This window comes from Tachyglossus aculeatus, chromosome 14, assembly GCF_015852505.1.
Source record: "Tachyglossus aculeatus isolate mTacAcu1 chromosome 14, mTacAcu1.pri, whole genome shotgun sequence".
NCBI classification, from domain to species: Eukaryota; Metazoa; Chordata; class Mammalia; order Monotremata; family Tachyglossidae; genus Tachyglossus; species Tachyglossus aculeatus.
This window is the reverse complement of record NC_052079.1, coordinates 2,723,770-2,748,650: the sequence shown is the minus strand read 5'-3', so window position 1 is coordinate 2,748,650 and position 24,881 is coordinate 2,723,770. Positions and strand designations below refer to the sequence as shown.

The following is a 24,881-nucleotide window of genomic DNA, read 5'->3' as shown; positions in this document are numbered from 1 at the left end:
AAGGAGGAATGAATGGATGGATGGATGGATGGATGGATGGATGGATGGAGGACCAGCCGCCCCTTCCCCAAAAACGTGCTGCTGCTGCTGCTGCTGCCTCTCCCGGGCCCCTTTAAGAAGAGATTAGCTGCTACCGCCAGTCCTTCCGGTCCCGGCGGCTCGGCGGGGCCGCTCCCAGCCAATCAGGAGGGCCCACTCCGCAGGGCTTCACCCCTCAACCAATCCGGAGAGGCCACTCCGCAGGGGCCGCCCCCTCCCAACCAATCAGAAACGGCCGCCCGCCCGCCAATCCGGAGCGGCCACTCCGCAGGGGCCGCCCCCCCAACCAATCAGAAGAGGCCGCCCTCCCACCAATCCCGAGGGGCCACTCCGCAGGGGCCGCCTCCCAACCAATCAAAAGGGGCCGCCCGCCCACCAATCCCGAGGGGCCACTCCGCAGGGGCCGCCCCCCAACCAATCCGGAGGGGGCCTCCTCCCGACCAATCAGGAGAGGACAATCAGCAGGGGCCGCCTCCCCCAACTAATCATCAGAGGAGGCCGCCCCCAACCAATCAGAGGGGCTGACCTCCCACCAATCACGAGGGGCCACTCCGCAGGGGCCGCCCCCCGAACCAATCAGAAGAGGCCGCCTCCCCCTTTACTAAGGAGGAGCCTCCCTCCGACCAATCAGGAGAGGCCAATCTGCAGGGACCGCCCCCAACCAATCAGGAACGGCCGCCCGCCCGCCAATCCGGAGGGGCCACTCAGCAGGGGCTCCCCCCAACCAATCAGAAGAGGCCGCCCGCCCACCAATCCGGAGGGGCCTCCTCCCGACCAATCAGGAGAGGCCAATCCGCAGGGGCCACCTCCCCCAACCAATCAGGGGGGCCGCCCTCCCACCAATCCCGAGGGGCCACTCAGTAGGGGCCGCCACCCAACCAATCAAAGGAGGCCGCCTCCCCCTCTAATCCTGAGGGGCCTCCCTCCGACCAATCAGAAGAGACCATTCCGCAGGGACCGCCCCCAACCAATCATCAGAGGAGGCCGCCCCCAACCAATCAGGAGAGGGCCGCCCTCCCACCAATCCGGAGAGGCCAATCCGCAGGGGCCACCTTCCCCAACCAATCCCGAGGGGCCACTCTTCAGGGTCCGCTCCCCAGCCAATCAGAGGAGGCCGCCTCCCCCTCTAATCCAGAGGGGCCTCTCTCCGGCCAATCAGGAGAGGTCATTCCGCAGGGGCCGCCCCCAGCCAATCATCAGAGGAGGCCAACCCCCAACCAATCAGGAGAGGGCCACCCTCCCACCAATCCGGAGAGGCCAATCCGCAGGGGCCGCTCCCCGACCAATCAGGAGAGGCCGATCCCGACCAATCTGGAGGCTCCGCCCCCAGCCATTGGGCGGGCCCGCCTAGCGCGTCCGGCCACGTGACGGCGCCGGCGGGGTTCGTTCCCTTCCGACCCCTAGCGGACTTTTCCTGCCGGTGCGTCAGATGGCTCTGAATAGTAATAACAATAATAATAATAATAATAATGACGGTATTTGTGAAGGGCTTACTATGTGCCGAGCACTGTTCTAAGCGCTGGGGGAGATTCACTGTGCTAGGGACATAATAAGCGATTCACCAACACCATCATCGTTATTATTATGATTATGATTCTTCTCTCCGTCCTCCCTCCGGGCCGGCCCTGGAGCGCGCCTCATCCGGATTGGCCGAGTGCGGCTAAAGTGGGCGGGGCTAAGAGTCGGGAGCCACGCCCCCTTTTCGTGTCGTCTCTCCCTGATTGGTCGAGCGCCGAGCGAGGGGCGGGGCTAAGAGCATGGAGCCCCGCCCCCTCTTTCGTGTAGCCTCTCCCTGATTGGCCCGGCGCCGAGATAGGGGGCGGGGCTAGAGCGCGGCGCCCCGCCCAGTTCTCCCCACCCCCTCTGGGCGGGCCCTGGCGCGCGCCTCTCCCCGATTGGCCCAGCGCGGCGAAAGAGGGCGGGGCTTGGAGCTACTCTATTTATTTATTTATTTTACTTGTACATATTCTATTTATTTTATTTTGTTAATATGTTTTGTTGTCTGTCTCCCCCTTCTAGACTGTGAGCCCGCTGTTGGGTAGGGACCGTCTCTAGATGTTGCCGACTTGGACTTCCCAAGCGCTTAGTACAGTGCTCTGCACACAGTAAGCGCTCAATAAATACGATTGATGATGATGATGATGATGATGATGACCGTGTCTTTTATGTTGCCAATTAGCCCACTGTTGGGTAGGGACCGTCTCTAGATGTTGCCAACTTGTACTTCCCAAGCGCTTAGTACAGGGCTCTGCACACAGAAAGCGCTCAATAAATACAATTGAATGAATGAATGAATGAATGAGCTGGGAGCCCCGCCCCCTTTTCACCTCGCCTCTCCCCGATTGGCCGAGCGCCGGGCGAGGGGGCGGGGCTAGAGGGAGGCGCCCCGCCCAGTTCCCCCCCCACTCCGGGCGGGCCCTGGCGCGCGCCTCTCCCCGATTGGCTCAGCGCCGCGACAGTGGGCGGGGCTTGGGGCGGGGAGCCCCGCCCCCTCTTCACCTCTCCCCTGTCCGATTGGCCGAGCGCCGAGCGAGGGGGCGGGGCTAGAGGGAGGCGCCCCGCCCAGTTCCCCCCCACACTCCGGGCGGGCCCTGGAGCACGCCTCTCCCCGATTGGCCCAGCGCTGACAAAGTGGGCGGGGCTTAGAGCCGGGAGCCCCGCCCCTTCTCGTGTCGCCTCTCTCTAATTGGCCGATCGCCGAGCGAGGGGGCGGGGCTAGAGCGAGGCGCCCTGGCGTGCGCCTCTCCCCGATTGGCCCAGCGCGGAGAAAGTGGGCGGGGCTTAGAGTCGGGAGCCCCGCCCCCTTCTCGCGTCGCTTCTCCCCGATCGGCCCCGCGCAGCGAAAGTAGGCGGGGCTTGGATCATGTAGCCCCGCCCCCTCTTCATCTCGCCTCTCCCCGATTGGCCGAGAGCCGAGCGAGGGGGCGGGGCTGGAGCGAGGCTCCCCGCCCCGCCCCCCCGGGCGGGCCCTGGCGCGCGCCTCTCCCCGATTGGCCCAGCGCAGAGATAGTGGGCGGGGCTTAGAGGCGGGAGCCCCGACGCCTTCTGGCGTCGCCTCTCTCTGATTGGCCGATCGCCGAGCGAGGGGGCGGGGCTGGAGCGAGGCGCCCCGCCCGGTCGGGCCCTGGCGCGCGCCTCTCCCCGATTGGCCCAGCGCGGCGATAGAGGGCGGGGCTTAGAGCCGGGAGCCACGCCCCCTCGTCCCCTCGCCTCTCTCCGATTGGCCGAGCGCGGCGAAAGTGGGCGGGGCTCGGGGCGGGGATCCGCGCCGGCGCGCGCGGCCGTCCGGGATTGGTCCGGGCGGGAGGGGGGCGTGTCCCGGGCGGGCGGCGCGCCTCGGCGCCTGCGCGCGGGGCCGGGATGGGATGGGGGGATGGCGGGCGCCTTCCTGGTGGCGCTGTACGAGTACTCGCCGCTCTTCTACATCGCCGTCGTCTTCACCTGCTTCGTCGTCACCAGCGGCCTCGTCCTCGGATGGTCCGGGAAGAACCGACGAAACCCCGGGGGGGGCGGCCCCACGGCCCCAGAGGGGCCTCCCGCTCGGGGGCAGGGGGGTGGACCGGTTGACCCCTCAGGGTCCGCTCGGGGGCAGGAGGATGGACCGGTTGACCCCTCAGGGTCCATCTGATCGGAGGCAGGGGGATGGACCGGTTGACCCCTCAGGGTCCATCTGATCGGAGGCAGGGGGATGGACCGGTTGACCCCTCAGGGTCCATCCCCCACGGGGGCAGGGGGGTGGACGAGTTGGCCCCTCAGGGTCCTTCTGCTCGGGGGCAGGGGGATGGACCGGTTGACCCCCTCAGGGGTAGGGGGATGGACGAGTTGGCCCCTCAGGGTCTATCTGCTCGGAGGCAGGGGGATGGACCGGTTGACCCCCTCAGGGTCCGCTCGGAGGCAGGGGGATGGACCGGTTGGCCCCTCAGGGTCCGCTCGGAGGCAGGGGGATGGACGAGTTGGCCCCTCAGGGTCCATCCGATCGGAGGCAGGGGGTTGGACGAGTTGGCCCCTCAGGGTCCGCTCGGGGGCAGGGGGATGGACGAGTTGGCCCCTCAGGGTCCGCTCGGGGGCAGGGGGATGGACGAGTTGGCCCCTCAGGGTCCATCTGATCGGAGGCAGGGGGATGGACCGGTTGACCCCTCAGGGTCCGCTCGGGGGCAGGGGGATGGACGGGTTGACCCCTCAGGGTCCGCTCGGGGGCAGGGGGATGGACGGGTTGACCCCTCAGGGTCCGCTCGGGGGCAGGGGGATGGACGAGTTGGCCCCTCAGGGTCCGCTCGGGGGCAGGGGGATGGACGAGTTGACCCCTCCGGGTCCATCCCCTCGGAGGCAGGGGGATGGACGGGTTGACCCCTCAGGGTCCGCTTGGGGGCAGGGGGGTGGGCGAGTTGGCCCCTCAGGGTCCGCTCGGACGCAGGGGGATGGACCGGTTGACCCCTCAGGGTCCATCCCCCACGGGGGCGGGGGATGGACAGGTTGACCCCTCAGGGTCCTCCCACTCGGGGGCAGGGGGATGGACCGGTTGACCCCTCGGGGTCCGCTCAGAGGCAGGGGGATGGACGAGTTGGCCCCTCAGGGTCCATCTGATCAGAGGCAGGGAGATGGACAAGTTGGCCAGTCAGGGTTCATCCGATCGGAGGCAGGGGGAGAGACAAGTTGGCCTCTCGGGGTCCGCCCGGAGGCAGGGGGATGGACGAGTTGGCCTCCCTGGGTCCGCTCAGGGCCTGGGGGATGGACGAGTTGACCCCTCAGGGTCCATCCGATCGGACACAGGGGGATGGGCGAGTTGACCCCTTCAGGGTCCGCTCGGGGGCAGGGGGATGGATGAGTTTGGCCAGTCAGGGTCCTTCTGCTCGGACACAGGGGGATGGACGAGTTGGCCAGTCAGGGGCCATCCCCCTCAGGGGCAGGGGGATGGATGGGTTGGCCCCTCAGGGGCCATCCCCCTCAGGGGCGGGGGATGGACGGGTTGGCCCCTCAGGGTCCATCCCCCTTGGGGGCAGGGGGATGGACGTGTTGGCCCCTCAGGATCCATCCCCCTCGGGGGCAGGGGGATGGATGGGTTGGCCCCTCAGGGTCCATCTGCTCGGGGGCAGGGGGATGGACGAGTTGGCCAGTCAGGGTCCTTCTGTTCAGAGGCAGGGGGAATGGACGGGTTGACCTCTAGGAGTCCATCCGCTTGGAGGCAGGGGGATGAACGAGTTGACCCCTCAGGGTCTATCCGATCGGAGGCCGGGGGATGGACGAGTTGGCCTCTCAGGGTCCATCTGATCGGAGGCAGGGGGATGGACGAGTTGGTCTCCCCCTGTCCAATAATAATAATAATCATAATCATAATGATGGCATTTATTAAGCGTTTACTATGTGCAAAGCACTGTTCAGAGGCAGGAGGATGGACGAGTTGGCCTCTCTGGGTCCGCTTGGACGTAGGGGGATGGACGAGTTGACCTCTCGAGGTCTGCTCAGACGCAGGGGAATGGACAAGTTGACCTCTCGTGGTCTGCTCGGGGGCAGGGGGCTGGACAAGTTGGCCAGACAGGGTCCGCTCAGAGACAGGGGGATGGATGAGCTGACCCCTCTGGGTCCGTTCGGGGGCTGGGGGATGGACGAGTTGACCTCTCAGGGTCCATCCGATCAGAGGCAGGGGGATGGACGAGTTGGCCTCTCTGGGTCCACTCAGGGTCTGGGGGATGGACGAGTTGACCCCTCAGGGTCCATCCGATCGGAAGCAGGGGGATGGACGAGTTGACCTCTCAGGGTCCACTCGGAGGCAGGGGGATGGACGAGTTGACCTCTCGGGGACCATCCGCTTGGAGGCAGGGGGATGGACGAGTTGGCCCCTCAGTGTCCATCCGATCGGAGGCAGGGGGATGGATGAGTTGGCCTCCCAGGGTCCATCCGCTTGGAGGCTGGGGGATGGGCGAGTTGGCCTCTGGGGGACCGTCCTCTCAGAGGCAGGGGGATGGACGAGTTGGCCTCTCAGGGGCCGTCCGATCGGAGGCAGGGGGATGGACGAGTTGGCCTCTCAGGGGCCGTCTGCTCGGAGGCAGGGGGATGGACTAGCTGGACTCTCGGGGTCTTTGAAGGGCCGAAGAGTGAGCCCGCTGTTGGGCAGGGACCCTCTCCAGATGTTGCCAGCTTGTCCTTCCCAAGCGCTTAGTCCAGTGCTCTGCACACAGTCAGCGCCCGATAAACGCGATTGAATGAATTTAGCGGCGAGGTGGGGTTTTTTTTGGTCCGTGTCTCTCTCCAGGTTCGGTTGGGACGTCCCCGTAATTCTGAGAAACTCCGAAGAAACGGAATCCAGCGCCAGGGTCTCCAGAAAGCCGATGAGACAAGTCAAGAATCCCTTCAGCTTAGAGATCACTCATCCCCCTTCGGCCTCTCTCTCAAGTTAGTGGTCAAATTTCATTTCCTGTCCGGAGTTTCTTTCTCTTCCTCCCCCCAAACCCTCCCTCTTTCCCACCATTTTTCCCTCCAATCCTAATTTGCGTAAAACCGTGGCCATCAGTCCGTCGTAATTATTTATTGAGCTCCGGCGCGGAGCCCCCCCACCACCGTCCTAAGCGCTCGCCTCGTCTTCCGCGTCGCGACTCCGTGGACGCCTCCTCTCCCACCTCAGCCTGCCGTCGTTCCGGTGGAGAAACGGAAAGAGCCCAGGCTGTGGAGTCGGAGGTCGTGGGTTCAAATCCCGCCAACTGTCAGCTGGGTGACTCTGGGCGAGCCACTTCTCCGGGCCTCAGTTCCCTCACCTGTCAAATGGGGGTGAAGACTGGGAGCCCCCCGTGGAACAACCTGATCGCCGGTGCTTGGCACATAGTAAGCGCTTAATAAATGCCATCATAATTATTATTATTATTATTATTATTAGCAGAGCCGAAGAGTTTTCTGGGGGAAAATCCATTCAATCGTATTTATTGAGCGCTTACTGTGGGAAAATCTGGAAGCAGTTGAGCATCGCCTCCTTCCTCGAGTCTCCTCCCTCGACTCTCTCCCAGGCTGCCCAGCACGGCGGGGGGTTTTGACTTGTAGCCAACGGCCTTCCCCTCGCTGGCCATTCAGTCATTGAGTCGTATTTATTGAGCGCTTACTGTGCGCAGAGCACTGTACTAAGCGCTTGGGAAGTCCAAGCAGGCAACAGATAGAGACGGTCCCTCCCCAACAGCGGGCTCACAGGCTAGAAGGGCGAGACGGACAACAAAATGAAACATGTGGACAGGTGTCAAGTCGTCAGACCAAATAGAATTAAAGCTAGATTCATTCATTCAATCGTATTTATTGAGCGCTTCCTGTGTGCAGAGCACTGTACTAAGCGCTTGGGAAGTACAAGCAGGCAACAGATAGAGACGGTCCCTCCCCAACAGTGGGCTCACAGGTTAGAAGGGGGAGACGGACAACAAAACGAAACATGTGGACAGGTGTCAAGTCGTCAGACCAAATAGAATTAAAGCTAGATTCATTCATTCAATCGTATTTATTGAGCGCTTACTGTGTGCAGAGCACTGTACGAAGCGCTTGGGAAGTACAAGCGGGCAACATCTAGAGACGGTCCCTACCCAACAGCGGGCTCACAGTCTAGAAGGGGGAGACGGACAATAAAACAAAACTCGTGGACAGGTGTCAAGTCGTCAGACCAAAAAGAATTAAATCTAGATTCATTCATTCATTCATTCAATCGTATTTACTGAGCGCTTCCTGTGTGCAGAGCACTGTACTAAGCGCTTGGGAAGTACAAGCGGGCAACATCTAAAGACAGTCCCTACCCAACAACGGGCTCACAGTCTAGAAGGGGGAGACGGACAACAAAACAAAACATGGACAGGTGTTAAGTCGTCAGGATAAATAGAAATAAAGCTAGATGCACTGCATTAACAAAATAAATAGAATAGTAAATACGTACAAGGAAAATAAATAGAGTGATATGTCTGTACAAACATAATAGAATTACAGCTATATTCATTCAATCGTATTTGTTGAGCGCTTACTGTGTGCAGAGCACTGTACTAAGCGCTTGGGAAGTACAAGTTGGCAACGTATTCGTTCGTATTTATTGAGCGCTTACTGTGCGCAGAGCACACAGCTGACGGCTTAGAGAAGCAGCACGGCTCTGTGGAAAGAGCCCGGGCTTTGGAGTCAGAGGTCATGGGTTCAAATCCCGGCTCCGCCACTTGTCAGCTGGGTGACTTTGGGCAAGTCACTTCACTTCTCCCATCCTCGTGTCTCTCTCCACTTCAATCCATACTTCATGCTGCTGCCCGGATTATCTTTGTCCAGAAACGCTCTGGACATATTACTCCCCTCCTCAAAAACCTCCAATGGCTACCGATCAATCTGCGCATCAGGCAGAAACTCCTCACCCTGGGCTTCCAGGCTGTCCATCCATCACCTCGCCCCCTCCTACCTCACCTCCCTTCTCTCCTTCTACTGCCCAGCCCGCACCCTCCGCTCCTCCGTCGCTGATCTCCTCAGCGTACCTCGCTCTCGCCTGTCCCGCCATCGACCCCCGGCCCACGTCATCCCCCGGGCCTGGAATGCCCCCAATCCCTCTGCCCCTCCGCCAAGCTCGCTCTCTTCCTCCCTTCAAGGCCCTGCTGAGAGCTCACCTCCTCCAGGAGGCCTTCCCAGACTGAGCCCCTTCCTTCCTCTCCCCCTCGTCCCCCTCTCCATCCCCCCGTCTTACCTCCTTCCCCTCCCCACAGCACCTGTATATATGTATATATGGTTGTACATATTCATTATTCTATTTATTTATTTATTTATTTTACTTGTACATTTCTATCCTACTTATTTTATTTTGTTGGTATGTTTGGTTCTGTTCTCTGTCTCCCCCTTTTAGACTGTGAGCCCACTGTTGGGTAGGGACTGTCTCTATGTGATGCCAATTTGTACTTCCCAAGCGCTTAGTCCAGTGCTCTGCACATAGTAAGCGCTCAATAAATACGATTGATTGATTGATTGATTGATTCTCCGGGCCTCAGTTCCCTCATCTGTCAAATGGGGATGAAGACTGTGAGCCCCCCAAGGGACAACCTGATCACCTTGTAACCTCCCCAGCGCTTAGAACCATGCTTTGCACATAGTAAGCGCTTAATAAAAAATAAATAAATACATGCTATTATTATTAAGCAGCGGAGCTGGGATTTGAACTTATAATAATAATAATAATGGCATTTATTAAGCGCTTACTATGTGCTTACACAGTAAGCGCTCAATAAATACCACTGAATGAATGAATGAATGAATGAACCGATGACCTCTGACTCCAAAGCCCGGGCTCTTTCCACTGAGCCACGCTGCTTCCCCACAACAAGCTCACAGTCTAGAGAGGGCATGCTCTGATGTGTTGGGCCCGTTTCCCATTGTTCTTTAATAATAATAATGGCTTTTATTAAGCGCTTACTATGTGCTGAGAGCTGTTCTAAGCGCTGGGGAGGTTACAAGGTGATCAGGTTGTCCCACGGGGGGCTCGCAGTCTTCATCCCCATTTGACAGATGAGGGAACTGAGGCACAGAGAAGTGAAGTCCCCTCCTTTCTCTCCCCCTCCTTATCCCCCCCCACCTTACCTCCTTCCCCTCCCCACAGCACCTGTATATATGGATATATGTTTGTACGGATTTATTACTCTATATTTTATTTGTACATATTTATTCTATTTATTTTATTTGGTTAATATGTTTTGTTTTGTTCTCTTGTCTCCCCCTTCTAGACTGTGAGCCCGCTGTTGGGTAGGGCCCGTCTCTAGATGTTGCCAACTTGGACTTCCCAAGCGCTTAGTCCAGTGCTCTGCACACAGTAAGCGCTCAATAAATACGATTGATTGATTGATTGATTGATTGTGAGCCCACTGTTGGGTAGGGACCGTCTCTAGATGTTGCCAACTTGTACTTCCCAAGCGCTTAGTCCAGTGCTCTGCACACAGTAAGCGCTCAATAAATACGATTGATTGATTGATTGTGAGCCCACTGTTGGGTAGGGACCGTCTCTATCTGTTGCCAACTTGGACTTCCCAAGCGCTTAGTCCAGTGCTCTGCACACAGTAAGCGCTCAATAAATACGATTGATGATGATGATGATGATGTTGCCAACTTGGACTTCCCAAGCGCTTAGTCCCGTGCTCTGCACACAGTAAGCGCTCAATAAATACGATTGAATGAATGAATGAATGAAGTGACTCACCCCAAGTCCCCCAGCTGACAGGCGGCGAAGCCGGGATTTGAACTTAAAATAATAATAATGATGGCATTTATTAAGCGCTCACTATGTGCAACGCAATAATAATGATGGCATTTGTTAAGCGCTCACTATGTGCAACGCAATAATAATAATAATGGCATTTATTAAGCGTTCACTATGTGCATCGCACTGTTCTAAGCGCTGGGGAGGATACAAGGTGATCAGGTTGTACCAGGGGGGCTCCCAGTCATCATTCAGTCGTATTTCAATCGTATTTATTGAGCGCTAACTGAGTGCAGAGCACTGTACTAAGCACCCGGTCTTCATCCCCATTTGACAGATGAGGGAACTGAGGCCCAGAGAAGTGAAGTATGTATATGTATATAATATGTATATATGTTTGTACATATTTATTACTCTATTTTACTCATACATATCTATTCTATTTATTTTATTTTGTTAGGATGTTTGGTTTTGTTCTCTGTCTCCCCCTTTTAGACTGTGAGCCCGCTGTTGGGTAGGGACTGTCTCTATATGTTGTACTTCCCAAGCACTTAGTCCAGTGCTCTGCACACAGTAAGCGCTCAATAAATACGATTGATGATGACGATGAAGTGACGTGTCCAAAAAGTGACACAGCTGCCGGTTGGCGGAGCCGGGGTTTGAACCCACGACCTCGGACTCCCAAGCGTGGGGTCTTTCCACTAAGCCCCGCTGTCTTTCTCATCACGGGGGAGTGTGCTGAGCGTCGACTCGGCGCCGCCCCGCCCCGTGAGTGAGGCCAGGCAGTGACGGGAGGGTCCCGCTGTCGGCCTCCCCCCCCCCCCCGCAGTGGGCATCGGCCTGACGGCGGACTGTCTGAGCGACTGCGTGCTGACCTGCTACTGGGGCTGCAGCGTCCAGCGGCTGCACGAAGCCCTGGGGCGTCACGGACGCTGCGCCCGCATCCGGACCCCGCGGGCGCTGGAAGACGCCCTGGGCTCCGCCTTCCTCCACCGGGAGCGTCACCTGTATCCTTTGGGACCCGCCGGAGACCGGACCGGACCGGACCGGGCGCTCGGGGTGGGCGGGGAATGGATCCGTTCGGCATCCTGGTGGACTCTCCTGGGCATTTAGTACAGCGCTCCGTGCTGTTGACCGCAACCTCGTTGTGGGCAGGGAACATATCGGGTTATCATTCTGTTGGACTCTCCCGGGCGCTCAGTACAGAGCCGTCCGCTCTTGACCGCAGCCTCGTTGTGGGCAGGGAACTTATCGGGTTATCATTCTGTTGGACTCTCCCGGGCGCTCAGTACAGAGCCTTCCGCTCTTGACCGCAGCCTCGTTGTGGGCAGGGAACATATCGGGTTATCATTCTGTTGGACTCTCCCGGGCGCTCAGTACAGAGCCTTCCGCTCCAGACCGTGCCGGTTTGTCGTTCTATTGGACTCTCCCAGGCGCTTAGTACAGCGCTCCGTGCTGTTGACCGCAACCTCGTTGTGGGCAGGGAACATAGCGGGTTATCATTCTGGTGGACTCTCCCGGGCGCTCAGTACAGAGCCTTCCGCTCTTGACCGCAGCCTCGTTGTGGGCAGGGAACATATCGGGTTATCATTCTGTTGGACTCTCCCGGGCGCTCAGTACAGAGCCGTCCGCTCTTGACCGCAACCTCGTTGTGGGCAGGGAACATATCGGGTTATCATTCTGTTGGACTCTCCCGGGCACTCAGTACAGAGCCTTCCGCTCCAGACCATGCCGGTTTGTCGTTCTGTTGGACTCTCCCAGGTGCTTAGTACAGCGCTCCGTGCTCTTGACCGCAGCCTCGTTGTGGGCAGGGAACATATCGGGTTATCATTCTGTTGGACTCTCCCGGGTGCTCAGTACAGAGCCGTCCGCTCTTGACCGCAACCTCGTTGTGGGCAGGGGACATATCGGGTTATCATTCTGTTGGACTCTCCCAGGCGCTCAGTACAGAGCCGTCCGCTCTTGACCGCAGCCTCGTTGTGGGCAGGGAACGGATCGGGTTATCATTCTGTTGGACTCCCCCGGGCGCTCAGTACAGAGCCTTCCACTCTAGACCGTGCCGGTTTGTCGTTCTGTTGGACTCTCCCAGGTGCTTAGTACAGCGCTCCGTGCTCTTGACCGCAACCTCGTTGTGGGCGGGGAACATATCGGGTTATCATTCTGTTGGACTCTCCCGGGCGCTCAGTACAGAGCCTTCCGCTCTAGACCGTGCCGGTTTGTCGTTCTATTGGACTCTCCCAGGCGCTTAGTACAGCGCTCCATGCTCTTGACCGCAACCTCGTTGTGGGCAGGGAACATATCGGGTTATCATTCTGTTGGACTCTCCCGGGCGCTCAGTACAGAGCCTTCCGCTCTAGACCGCAAGCTCGTTGTGGGCAGGGAATGTGCCGGTTTGTCGTTCTATTGGACTCCCCCAGGCGCTTAGCACAGTGCTCTGCCCTCCAGACTGGGAGCTCGTTGTGGGCAGCGAATGGGTCGGTTTATCGTTCTGTTGGACTCTCCCGGGCGCTTAGTACAGTGCTCTGCCCTCTAGACTGCGAGCTGGTTGTGGGCAGGGAGTATGTCCATTTATTGTTGCATTGGACTCTCCCAAGCGCTTAGTACAGTGCTCTGCCCTGTAGACTGTACATTTGTTTTAGGCAGGGAATGTATCCATTTACTTTTGCATTGCATTCTTCCAAGCGCTTAGTACAGAGAAGCAGCGTGGCTCAGTGGAAAGAGCCCAGGCTTTGGAGTCGGAGGGCATGGGTTCAAATTCCAGCTCCGCCAGTTGTCAGCTGGGTGACTTTGGGCAAGTCACTTCACTTCTCCGGGCCTCAGTTTCCCCGTCTGTAAAATGGGGATTAATGTGAGCCCCCCGTGGGACAACCTGATCATCTTGTAACCTCCTCAGTGCTTAGAACGGTGCGTGGCACATAGTAAGCGCTTAATAAATGCCATCGTTATTATTATTATTCTTCTCTGGGCCTCAGTTTCCCCGTCTGTAAAATGGGGATTAATGCGAGCCTGCCATGGGACAACCTGATCACCTTGTAACCTCCTCGGCGCTTAGAACGGTGCTTGGCACATAGTAAGCGCTTAAAAAATGCTATTATTATTATTATTCTCTGGGCCTCAGTTTCCCCATCTGTAAAATGGGGATTAAAACTGTGAGCCCCCCGTGGGACAACCTGATCACCTTGTAACCTCCTCAGTGCTTAGAACAGTGCTTGGCACATAGTAAGCACTTAATAAATGCCATCATTATTATTATTATTATTATTATTATTATGATTATTATTACAGCGCACTGCCCTCTAGCCTGGACGTTCGTTGTAGGCGGGGTTTGTGTCTGTTTACGGTTGAATTGGACTCTCCTGAGCGCTTAGAACAGTGCTTGGCACATAGTAAGCGCTTAATAAATGCCATCATCATTATTATTATTATTACAGCGCACTGCCCTCTAGACCGAACGTTCGTTGAAGGCGGGGTCTGTGTCTGTTTACTGTTGAATTGGACTCTCCTGAGCGCTTAGAACAGTGTTTGGCACATAGTAAGCACCTAATAAATGCCATTATTATTATTATTATTATTATTATTATTATTATTATTATTACAGCTCACTGCCGTCTAGACTGAATGTTCGTTGTAGGCGGGGTCTGTGTCTGTTTACTGTTGAATTGGACTCTCCTGAGCGCTTAGAACAGTGTTTGGCACATAGTAAGTGTTTAATAAATGCTATTATTATTATTATTATTGTTATTGTTATTACAGCGCACTGTCCTCTAGACCGAACGTTCGTTGCAGGCAGGGTCTGTGTCTGTTTACTGTTGAATTGGACTCTCCTGAGCGCTTAGAACAGTGTTTGGCACATAGTAAGCACTTAATAAATGCCATTATTATTATTATTATTATTATTACAGCGCACTGCCCTCTAGAATGAACGTTCGTTGTAGGCGGGGTCTGTGTCTGTTTACGGTTGAATTGGACTCTCCTGAGCGCTTAGAACAGTGTTTGGCACATAGTAAGCGCTTAATAAATGCCATTATTATTATTGTTATTGTTATTATTACAGCGCACTGCCCTCTACACTGAACGTTCGTTATAGGCAGGGTCTGTGTCTGTTTACTGTTGAATTGGACTCTCCTGAGCGCTTAGAACAGTGTTTGGCACATAGTAAGTGCTTAATAAATGCCATCATCATCATCATTATTATTATTATTATCATTATTATTATTACAGCGCACTGCCCTCTAGACCAAACGTTCATTGTAGGCGGGGTCTGTGTCTGTTTACTGTTGAATTGGACTCTCCTGAGTTCTTAGAACAGTGTTTGGCACATAGTAAGTGCTTAATAAATGCTATCATCATTATCATTATTATTATTATTATTATTATTGTTATTATTATTATTATTACAGCGCACTGTCCTCTAGACCAAACGTTTGTTGTAGGCAGGGTCTGTGTCTGTTTACGGTTGAATTGGACTCTCCTGAGCGCTTAGAACAGTGCTTGGCACATAGTAAGCGCTTAATGAATGCCATCATCATTATTATTATTACAGCGCACTGCCCTCTAGACCGAACGTTCGTTGTAGGCGGGGTCTGTGTCTGTTTACTGTTGAATTGGACTCTCCTGAGCGCTTAGAACAGTGTTTGGCACCTAGTAAGCGCTTAATAAATGCCATTATAATAATAATAATAATTATTATTATTATTATTATTGCAGCGCACTGCCCTGTAGACTGAACGTTCGTTGTAGGCGGGGTCTGTGTCTGTTTACTGTTGAATTGGACTCTCCTGAGCGCTTAGAACAGTGTTTGGCACATAGTAAGCGCTTAATCACTGCCATCATTATTATTATTATTATTATTACGGCACACTGTCCTCTAGACTGAACGTTCATTGTAGGCGGGGTCTGTGTCTGTTTAGTGTTGAATTGGACTCCCCTGAGCGCTTAGAACAGTGTTTGGCACATAGTAAGCGCTTAATAAATGCCATCATTATTATTATTATTATTATTACAGCGCACTGCCCTCTAGAATGAACGTTCGTTGTAGGCGGGGTCTGTGTCTGTTTACGGTTGAATTGGACTCTCCTGAGCGCTTAGAACAGTGTTTGGCACATAGTAAGCGCTTAATCACTGCCATCATTATTATTATTATTATTATTATTACGGCACACTGTCCTCTAGACTGAACGTTCATTGTAGGCGGGGTCTGTGTCTGTTTGCGGTTGAATTGGACTCCCCTGAGCGCTTAGAACAGTGTTTGGCACATAGTAAGCGCTTAATAAATGCCATCATTATTATTATTATTATTATTGCTGCAATAATAATGTACTATTCCTTGACGCCACCCCTTCTCCCGACCCCCGTCCCAGCGTCGGGAAAGCCAAGAGGGAGGAAAAACTGTGCCAGCTGCCCGCGGGCGCGGGCATCGCCGACTTCGGAGCCGTGCCCCGGTCGCGCTACCCGCTGGTCGCCCTCCTGACCCTCGCCGACGAGGATGACCGGGACGTCTACGACATAGTAAGTAACGGATTGGCGTCCGTTCTCATCCCGGCTCCTCCACGTATCTGCCGTGTGACCTTGGGTGGGTCACTTCACTTCTCTGGGCCTCAGGGACCTCAGCTCAGGGACCTCAATCAATCAATCAATCAATCAGTCGTATTTATTGAGCGCTTACTGTGCGCAGAGCACTGTACTAAGCGCTTGGGAAGTCCAAGTTGGCAACATCTAGAGACGGTCCCTACCCAACAGCGGGCTCACGGTCTAGAAGAGGGAGACAGAGAACAAAACAGAACAGATTAACAAATTAACAAAATAAAATAAATAGAATAAATATGTACAGATAAATAAATGGAGTAATGAATACATAGAAACATATATACATATATACAGGTGCTGTGGGGAGGGGAAGGAGGTCAGCTTGTGTGACTTTGGGCAAGTCACTTCACTTCTCTGGGCCTCAGTTCCCTCATCTGGAAAATGGGGATGAAGACTGTGAGCCCCCCGCGGGACAACCTGATCACCTTGTAACCTCCCCAGCGCTTAGAACAGTGCTTTGTACATAGTAAGCGCTTAATAAATGCCATCATTATTATTATTATTATTCTCTGGGCCTCAGTTCCCTCAGCTGGAAAATGGGGATGAGGACCGTGAGCCTTATGATGATGATGGCGTTTGTTAAGCGCTTACTACGTGCCAAGCACTGTTCTAAGCGCTGAGGTAGATATGAAGTAATCCGGTTGTCCCACGGGGGGCTCACAGTCTTCATCCCCATTTTCCAGATGAGGTCACTGAGGCCCAGAGAAGTGACTCGCCCAAATTCACACAGCTGACAAGTGGCGGAGCCGGAATTTGAACCCATAACCTCTGACTCCCAAGCCCGGGCTCTTTCCACTGAGCCACGCTGCTTATGTGGGACAGAGACAGGGCCCAACCCGATTATCTCGTATCTCCCGCAGGGCTTAGCACAGTGTCTGGCACATAGAAAGCGCTTAACAAACATCACCATTATTATCAATTTTTTTATAGCATTTATTAAGCGCTTACTATGTGCAAAGCACCGTTCTAAGCACTTGGGGAGGTTACAAGGTGATCAGGTTGGCCCACGGGGGACTCCCAGTCTTCATCCCCATTTTCCAGATGAGGGAACCGAGGCCCAGAGAAGCGACGTGACTTGCCCAAAGTCACACAGCCGACAAGTGGCGGGGCCGGGATTTGAACCCACGACCTCCGACTCCAAAGCCTGATTCTTGCCCGGCCCGGGCCTCGCTTGCCCTGGATTTCGCCGTTGCGGGATTCCCGGCGGGAAGCCGGGGACTGAGTCGGGCCCGGCTTTGTTCCTAGATTTCCATGGTGTCGGTCATTCACATTCCCGACGAGAGCTACAGGCTTTCCTGCCGGATGCTGTATCAGTATTTACTCCTGGCCCAGGGTCAGCTCCACGACCTGAAGGTAATAATAATAATAATAATAATAATAATAATAATAATAATAATAATAATAATAATCACATCTATTATTAATAATAATGGTGACATTTATTAAGCGCTTACTATGTGCAAAGCACTGTTCTAAGCGCTAAGAACATCCATCCCCGCCCTCGACCACGCTCGACTCCTGTCCCCCTCCGCGGATCTCACGGGGGTCCCCCCCATCCCCGTGACTGTGGCGTCCCCCCAATTCCCGCGTCTCCTGGAACTGGCCACCGGAGAGAGAGAGGAATCGGAGGCTTCGGAAATTCCCGGTTGGAACCGGAGTCCCACCGCCTCGTCATTCATTCATTCATTCATTCATTCATTTAGTGAAGTGACTTTTAGACTGTGAGCCCACTGTTGGGTAGGGACTGTCTCTATATGTTGCCAATTTGTACTTCCCAAGCGCTTAGTCCAGTGCTCTGCACATAGTAAGCGCTCAATAAATACGATTGATGATGATGATGATTCATTCAATCGTATTTATTGAGCGCTTACTGTGTGCAGAGCACTGGACTAAGCGCTTGGGAAGTAGAGATCAGCAGCAGACTGTGACTGTGAGCCCGTTGTTGGGTAGCAACCGTCTCTATAGGTTGCCAACTTGGACTTCCCAAGCGCTTAGTACAGTGCTCTGCACACAGTAAGCGCTCAATAAATACGATTGAATGATGGAATGAATGAAAGATAGAGACGGTCCCTGCCCGACAACGGGCTCACAGTCAAGAAGGGGGAGACAGATGACAAAACATGGAGACAGGGGTCAAGGTTGTCAGAACAAATAGAATTAAAGCTATATAATAATGATGAAGATGGTATTTGTTAAGCGCTTACTTTGTGCAAAGCACCGTTCTAAGCGCTGGGGAGGTTACAAAGTGATCAAGTTGTCCCACGGGGGGCTCACAGTCTTCATCCCCATTTTCCAGACGAGGGAACTGAGGCCCAGAGAAGTGAAGTGACTCCCCCAAAGTCACCCAGCTGACAGTTGGCGGAGCCGGGACTTGAACCCATGACCTCCGACTCCAAAGCCCGGGCTCTTTCCGCTGAGCCACGCTGCTTCTATTTATTGAGCGCTTACTGTGTGCAGAGCACTGTGCTAAGCGCTTGGGAAGTAGAAATCGGCAACAGATAGAGACGGTCCGTACCCGCCAGTGGGCTCACAGTCTAGAAGGGGGAGACAGACGACAAAACAAAACATGGAGACAGGTGTCAAAGTCGTCAGGACAAATAGAATTAAAGCTATATAATAATAATGATGGCATTTGTTAAGCGCTTACTATGTGCGAAGCACTGTTCTAAGCACTGGGGAGGTTACAAGGTGATCAGGTTGTCCCACGTGGGGGGTCACAGTTTTAATCCCCATTTTACAGATGAGGGAACTGAGGCCCAGAGAAGTGAAGTGACTTGCCCAAAGTCACCCAGCTGACAATTGGCGGAGCCGGGACTTGAACCCATGGCCTCTGACTCCAAAGCCCGGGCTCTTTCCACTGAGCCACAATATACACACCATTAACACAATAAATTAGACTGTGAGCCCACTATTGGGTAGGGACCGTCTCTATATGTTGCCAATTTGTACTTCCCAAGCGCTTCGTACAGTGCTCTGCACACAGTAAGCGCTCAATAAATACGATTGATGATGATGATGACAATAAATAGAATAATAAATATGTACGAGTAAAATAAATAGAGTAATAAACCTGTACAAACATATATACAGGTGCTGTGGGGAGGGGAAGGAGGTAGGGCGGGGGGGGGTGGGGAGGAGGAGAGGAAAAAGGGGGCTCAGTCTGGGAAGGCCTCCTGGAGGAGGTGAGCGCTCAGTAGGGCTTTGAAGGGAGGAAGAGAGCTAGCTTGGCGGATGGGACATAGTAAGCGCTTAACAAGTATTATTATTTATTCATTCATTCAATCGTATTGAGTGCTGACTGTGTGCAGAGCACTGTACTAAGCGCTTGGCTCAGTGGAAAAGAGCCTGGGCTTTGGAATCAGAGGTCATGGGTCCAAATCCCGGCTCTGCCAATTGTCAGCTGGGTGACTCTGGACAAGCCACTTCCCTTCTCTGGGCCTCAGTTCCCTCATCTGGAAAGTGGGGGTTAAGACTGTGAGCCCCCCGTGGGACCACCTGATCAATCAATCAATCAATCGCATTTATTGAGCGCTTACTGTGTGCAGAGCACTGGACTAAGCGCTTGGGAAGTACAAGTCGGCGACGTTTAGAGACAGTCCCTACCCAACAGTGGGCTCACGGTCTAGAAGGGGGAGACAGAGAACAAAACCAAACATACTAACAAAATAAAATAAGTAGAATAGATATGTACAAGTAAAATAGAGTAATAAATACGTACAAACATATATACAGGTGCTGTGGGGAAGGGAAGGAGGTAAGATGAGGGGGAGAGGAAGGAAGGGGCTCAGTCTGGGAAGGCCTTCTGGAGGAGGTGATCACCTTGTAACCTCCCCACGCTTAGAACGGTGCTTGGCACGTAGTAAGCGCTTAATTAAATGCCATTATTATTATTATTAAAAGGTGGCCACATTTCAGGTCCGCGTGTACTAAAATTCGGGCCGGGGGGGGCGGGGGGTTTTCTCTCCCGGGGCCTCCAGCAACTCTTCATGTCGGCGAACAGCGTCGCGCCCGGCCCGGGAGGAGGAGGAGGAGGAGGAGGAGGGGGAGGAGGAGGAGGAGAAGGGCCCGGGGAGCGGGAGCCGCGGGAGGAGGGCGGGCGGGACTGCGTGGTCTGCCGCAACGGGCCCGTCAACTGGGTGCTCCTGCCCTGCCGCCACACGTGCCTGTGCGACCTGTGCGGGCGCTGCTTTGGACGCTGCCCCGTGTGCCGGCAGCCCGTCCTCGAGGCCTTCCCTCTCCGCGCCCACCGCGACCCGCGCTGAGGCCGGGAGGGGAGCGCGGGCACCGGGCCCGTCGTCGTCTCCGGGCACGCGGCCCCCACCCTCCCACCCGCGGACGGACGGCCGAGCGGCGCGGGGAGCGGAAAGGCGGAAAGACGCCCCGCGGATAACGGAAGACCGACCGCCCTTCGGGATGCCGGGCATCGCGTCCGGCGGGGACCTCTCCCAGGACGCGGGGTCGGGAACGACGCCAACCGCGAATAAAACCCGCTGCGGAGACGCGGCCACTGTGACGGGCGACGCTTTGTCCGGAAAACAGAACCATCCCGTGTCATTCATTGTCGTATTTATTAATAATAACAGTAGTAATGATGGCATTTATTAAGCGCTTACTATGTGCAAAGCACTGTTCTAAGCGCTGGGGAGGTTACAAGGGGATCAGGTTGTCCCACGGGGGGAGCTCACGGTCTTCATCCCCAATTTTCTGATGAGGAAACTGAGGCCCAGAGAAGTGAAGTGACTTGCCCAAAGTCACCCAGCTGACAGTTGGCAGAGCCGGGATTTGAACCCACGACCTCTGACTCCAAAGCCCGGGCTCTTCTCCACTGAGCCACGCTGCTTACCGTGTGCAGAGCACTGGACTAAGCGCTCGGGAAGTCCAAGTCGGCAACATGTAGAGACGGGCCCTCCCCAACAGCGGGCTCACAGTCTAGAAGGGGGAGACAGACGACAAAACGTTAACAAAAAAAATAGAATAAATATGTACAAATAAAATAAATGGAGTAATAAATACATACAAACATATGTACATTCATTCAATCGTATTTATTGAGCGCTTACCGTGTGCAGAGCGCTGGACTAAGCGCTTGGGAAGTCCAAGTCGGCAACATGTAGAGACGGGCCCTCCCCAACAGCGGGCTCACAGTCTAGAAGGGGGAGACAGACAACAAAACGTTAACAAAATAAAATAGAATAAATATGTACAAATAAAATAAATGGAGTAATAAATACATACAAACATATATACATTCATTCAATCGTATTTATTGAGCGCTTACCGTGTGCAGAGCGCTGGACTAAGCGCTTGGGAAGTCCAAGTCGGCAACATGTAGAGACGGGCCCTCCCCAACAGCGGGCTCACAGTCAAGAAGGGGGAGACGGACAACAAAACAAAACAGATTAACAAAATAAATAGAATAAATATTTACAAATAAAATAAGTAGAGTAATAAATCCGTACAAATATATATACATATATACAGGTGCTGTGGGGAGGGGAAGGAGGTCGCTCTGTTGGTGATATTTGTTCATTCATTCATTCATTCAATCGTATTTATTGAGCACTTACCGTGTGCAGAGCGCTGGACTAAGCGCTTGGGAAGTACAAGTGCAAGTCGGCAACATGTAGAGACGGTCCCTACCCAACAGCGGCTCACAGTCTAGAAGGGGGAGACAGACAACAAAACGTTAACAAAATAAAATAGAATAAATATGTACAAATAAAACAAATGGAGTAATAAATACATATAAACATATATACATTCATTCAATCGTATTTATTGAGCGCTTACTGTGTGCAGAGCGCTGGACCAAGCGCTTGAGAAGTCCAAGTCGGCAACGTATAGAGGCGGTCCCTATCCAACAGCGGGCTCGAGAAGGGGGAGACAGACAACAAAACAAAACAGATTAACAAAATAAAATAAACAGAATAAATATTTACAAATAAAATAAATAGAGTAATAAATCCGTACAAATATATAGACATATATACAGGTGCTGTGGGGAGGGGAAGGAGGTTGCTCTGTTGGTGATACTTGCTCATTCAATCGTATTTATTGAGCGCTTACCGTGTGCAGAGCGCTGGACTAAGCGCTTGGGAAGTACAAGTCGGCAACATGTAGAAACGGTCCCTATCCAACAGCGGGCTCACAGTCTAGAAGGGGAAGACGGACAACAGAACAAACCATATTACCAAAATAAAATAAATAGAATAAATATGTACAAATAAAATAAATGGAGTAATAAATACGTACAAACATATACATTCATTCATCATTCATTCAATCGTATTTATTGAGCGCTTACTGTGTGCAGAGCACTGTACTAAGCGCTTGGGAAGTCCAAGATGGAAACGTAGAGACGGTCCCTACCCAACAGCGGGCTCACAGGCTAGAAGGGGGAGACAGACAACAAAACAAAATATATTAACAAAATAAAATGAATAAATATGTACGAATAAATAGAGTAATAAATCCTTACAAACATATATACATATATACAGGTGCTGTGGGGAGGGGAAGGAGGTCGCTCCGTCGTGATATGTGTTCATTCATTCAATCGAATTTATTGAGCACTTACGGTGTGCAGAGAACTGTACTAAGCGCTTGGGAAGTCCAAGTCGGCAACATGTAGAGACGGTCCCTACCCAACAGCGGGCTCACCGTCTAGAAGGGGGAGACAGAGAACAAAACAAAACATTAACAAAATAAAATAAATATGTACAAATAGAGTAATAAATACGTACAAACATATATACATATATCCAGGTGCTGTGGGGAGGGGAAGGAGGTCGCTCCATCGGTGATATTTGTTCATTCATTCATTCATTCAATCGTATTTACTGAGCGCTCACTGTGTGCAGAGCACTGTACTAAGCACTTGGGAAGTCCAAGTTGGCAACATCTAGAGACGGTCCCTACCCAACAGCGGGCTCACAGTCTAGAAGGGGGAGACAGACAACGAAACATCTTAACAAAATAAAATGAATAGAATAAATATGTACAAATAAAATAAATGGAGTAATAAATACGTACAAACATATATACATTCAATCGTATTTATTGAGTACTTACTGTGTGCAGAGCACTGGACTAAGCGCTTGGGAAGTCCAAGTTGGCAACATCTAGAGACGGTCCCTACCCGACAGCGGGCTCACAGTCTAGAAGGGGGGAGACAGACAACAAAACCAAACATACGAACAAAATAAAATAAACAGAATAAATATGTACAAATAAAATAAATGGAGTAATAAATACGTACAAACATATATACCTTCAATCGTATTTATTGAGCGCTTACTGTGTGCGGAGCACTGGACTAAGCGCTTGGGAAGTCCAAGTTGGCAACATGTAGAGACGGTCCCTACCCAACAGCGGGCTCACGGTCTAGAAGGGGGAGACAGACAACAAAACCAAACATATGAACAAAATAAAATAAATAGAATAAATATGTACAAATAAAATAAATGAATAGAGTAATAAATACGTACAAACATATATACATTCAATCGTATTTATTGAGCGCTTACTGTGTGCAGAGCACTGGACTAAGCGCTTGGGAAGTCCAAGTTGGCAACATGTAGAGACGGTCCCTACCCAACAGCGGGCTCACGGTCTAGAAGGGGGAGACAGACGACAAAACCAAACATATTAACAAAATAAAATAGAGTAATAAATACGTACAAACATCTATACATCTATACAGGTGCTGTGGGGAGGGGAAGGAGGTCGCTCCGTCGGTGATATTTGTTGAGCGCTTCCTGAGTGCGGGGAGAGTCTCCTACAGCGCTGGGGAGAGCGCGGTAGAGGTAGCGGACAGGAGAAGCTGTGCTTGCTTCAGCGCTTAGAACAGTGCTTGGCACATAGTAATAATAATAATGATGGCATTTGTTAAGCGCTTACTATGTGCCAAGCACTGTTCTAAGCGCTGGGGAGGTTACAAGGTGATCAGGTTGTCCCATGTGTGGCTCCCAGTCTTCATCTCCATTTTCCAGATGAGGTAACTAAGGCACAAAGAATAATAATAATAATGATGGTATTTGTTAAGCGCTTACTATGTGCCAAGCACTGTTCTAAGCGCTAGGGAGGTTACAAGGTGATCAGGTTGTCCCATGTGGGGCTCCCAGTCTTCATCCCCATTTTCCAGATGAGGTAACTGAGGCACAAAGAATAATAATAATAATAATGGTATTTGTTAAGCGCTTACTATGTGCCAAGCACTGTTCTAAGCGCTGGGGAGGTTACAAGGTGATCAGGTTGTCCCATGTGGGGCTCCCAGTCTTCATCTCCATTTTCCAGATGAGGTAACTGAGGCACAAAGAATAATAATAATAATAATGGTATTTGTTAAGCGCTTACTATGTGCCAAGCACTGTTCTAAGCGCTAGGGAGGTTACAAGGTGATCAGGTTGTCCCATGTGGGGCTCCCCAGTCTTCATCTCCATTTTCCAGATGAGGTAACTGAGGCACAAAGAATAATAATAATAATAATGGTATTTGTTAAGCGCTTACTATGTGCCAAGCACTGTTCTAAGCGCTGGGGAGGTTACAAGGTGATCAGGTTGTCCCATGTGGGGCTCCCAGTCTTCATCTCCATTTTCCAGATGAGGTAACTGAGGCACAAAGAATAATAATAATAATAATGGTATTTGTTAAGCGCTTACTATGTGCCAAGCACTGTTCTAAGCGCTGGGGAGGTTACAAGGTGATCAGGTTGTCCCATGTGGGGCTCCCAGTCTTCATCCCCATTTTCCAGATGAGGTAACTGAGGCACAAAGAATAATAATAATGATGGTATTTGTTAAGTGCTTACTATGTGCCAAACACTGTTCTAAGCGCTAGGGAGGTTACAAGATGATCAGGTTGTCCCATGTGGGGCTCCCAGTCTTCATCCCCATTTTCCAGATTAGGTCATTGAGGCACAGAGAATAATAATAATAATGATGATGATGGTATTTGTTAAGAAAAGCAGCATGGCTCAGTGGAAAGAGCCCGGGCTTTGGAGTCAGAGGTCGTGGGTTTGAATCCCGGCTCCACCACTTGTCTGCTGTGTGACCTTGGGCAAGCCACTTAACTTCTCTGAGCC

At 52.8% G+C, this 24,881-nt stretch overlaps 1 protein-coding gene across 1 annotated transcript; it reads left to right on the top strand.

Annotated features, from left to right (window-relative positions):
• Positions 1 to 3,412: 3,412 nt before the first annotated feature.
• CGRRF1 (cell growth regulator with ring finger domain 1) lies at positions 3,413 to 20,353 on the top strand. The gene is made up of 6 exons (XM_038756343.1): positions 3,413 to 3,516; positions 6,290 to 6,429; positions 11,043 to 11,220; positions 15,574 to 15,721; positions 17,045 to 17,152; positions 19,777 to 20,353. Exons 1-6 carry the CDS (start codon positions 3,413 to 3,415, stop codon positions 20,059 to 20,061), a joined length of 963 nt encoding a protein of 320 aa, XP_038612271.1. The 3' UTR covers positions 20,062 to 20,353.
• Positions 20,354 to 24,881: the final 4,528 nt, after the last annotated feature.

Bases quoted from the DNA above. Each gene is read 5' to 3' on its own strand.
- CGRRF1 (XM_038756343.1), top strand. From the start codon at position 3,413: ATGGCGGGCGCCTTCCTGGTGGCGCTGTACGAGTACTCGCCGCTCTTC. The intron at 15,722-17,044 runs GTAAGTAACGGA...CTTTGTTCCTAG, and splicing joins ACCGGGACGTCTACGACATA to ATTTCCATGGTGTCGGTCAT. The intron at 17,153-19,776 runs GTAATAATAATA...CGGGGCCTCCAG, and splicing joins GTCAGCTCCACGACCTGAAG to CAACTCTTCATGTCGGCGAA.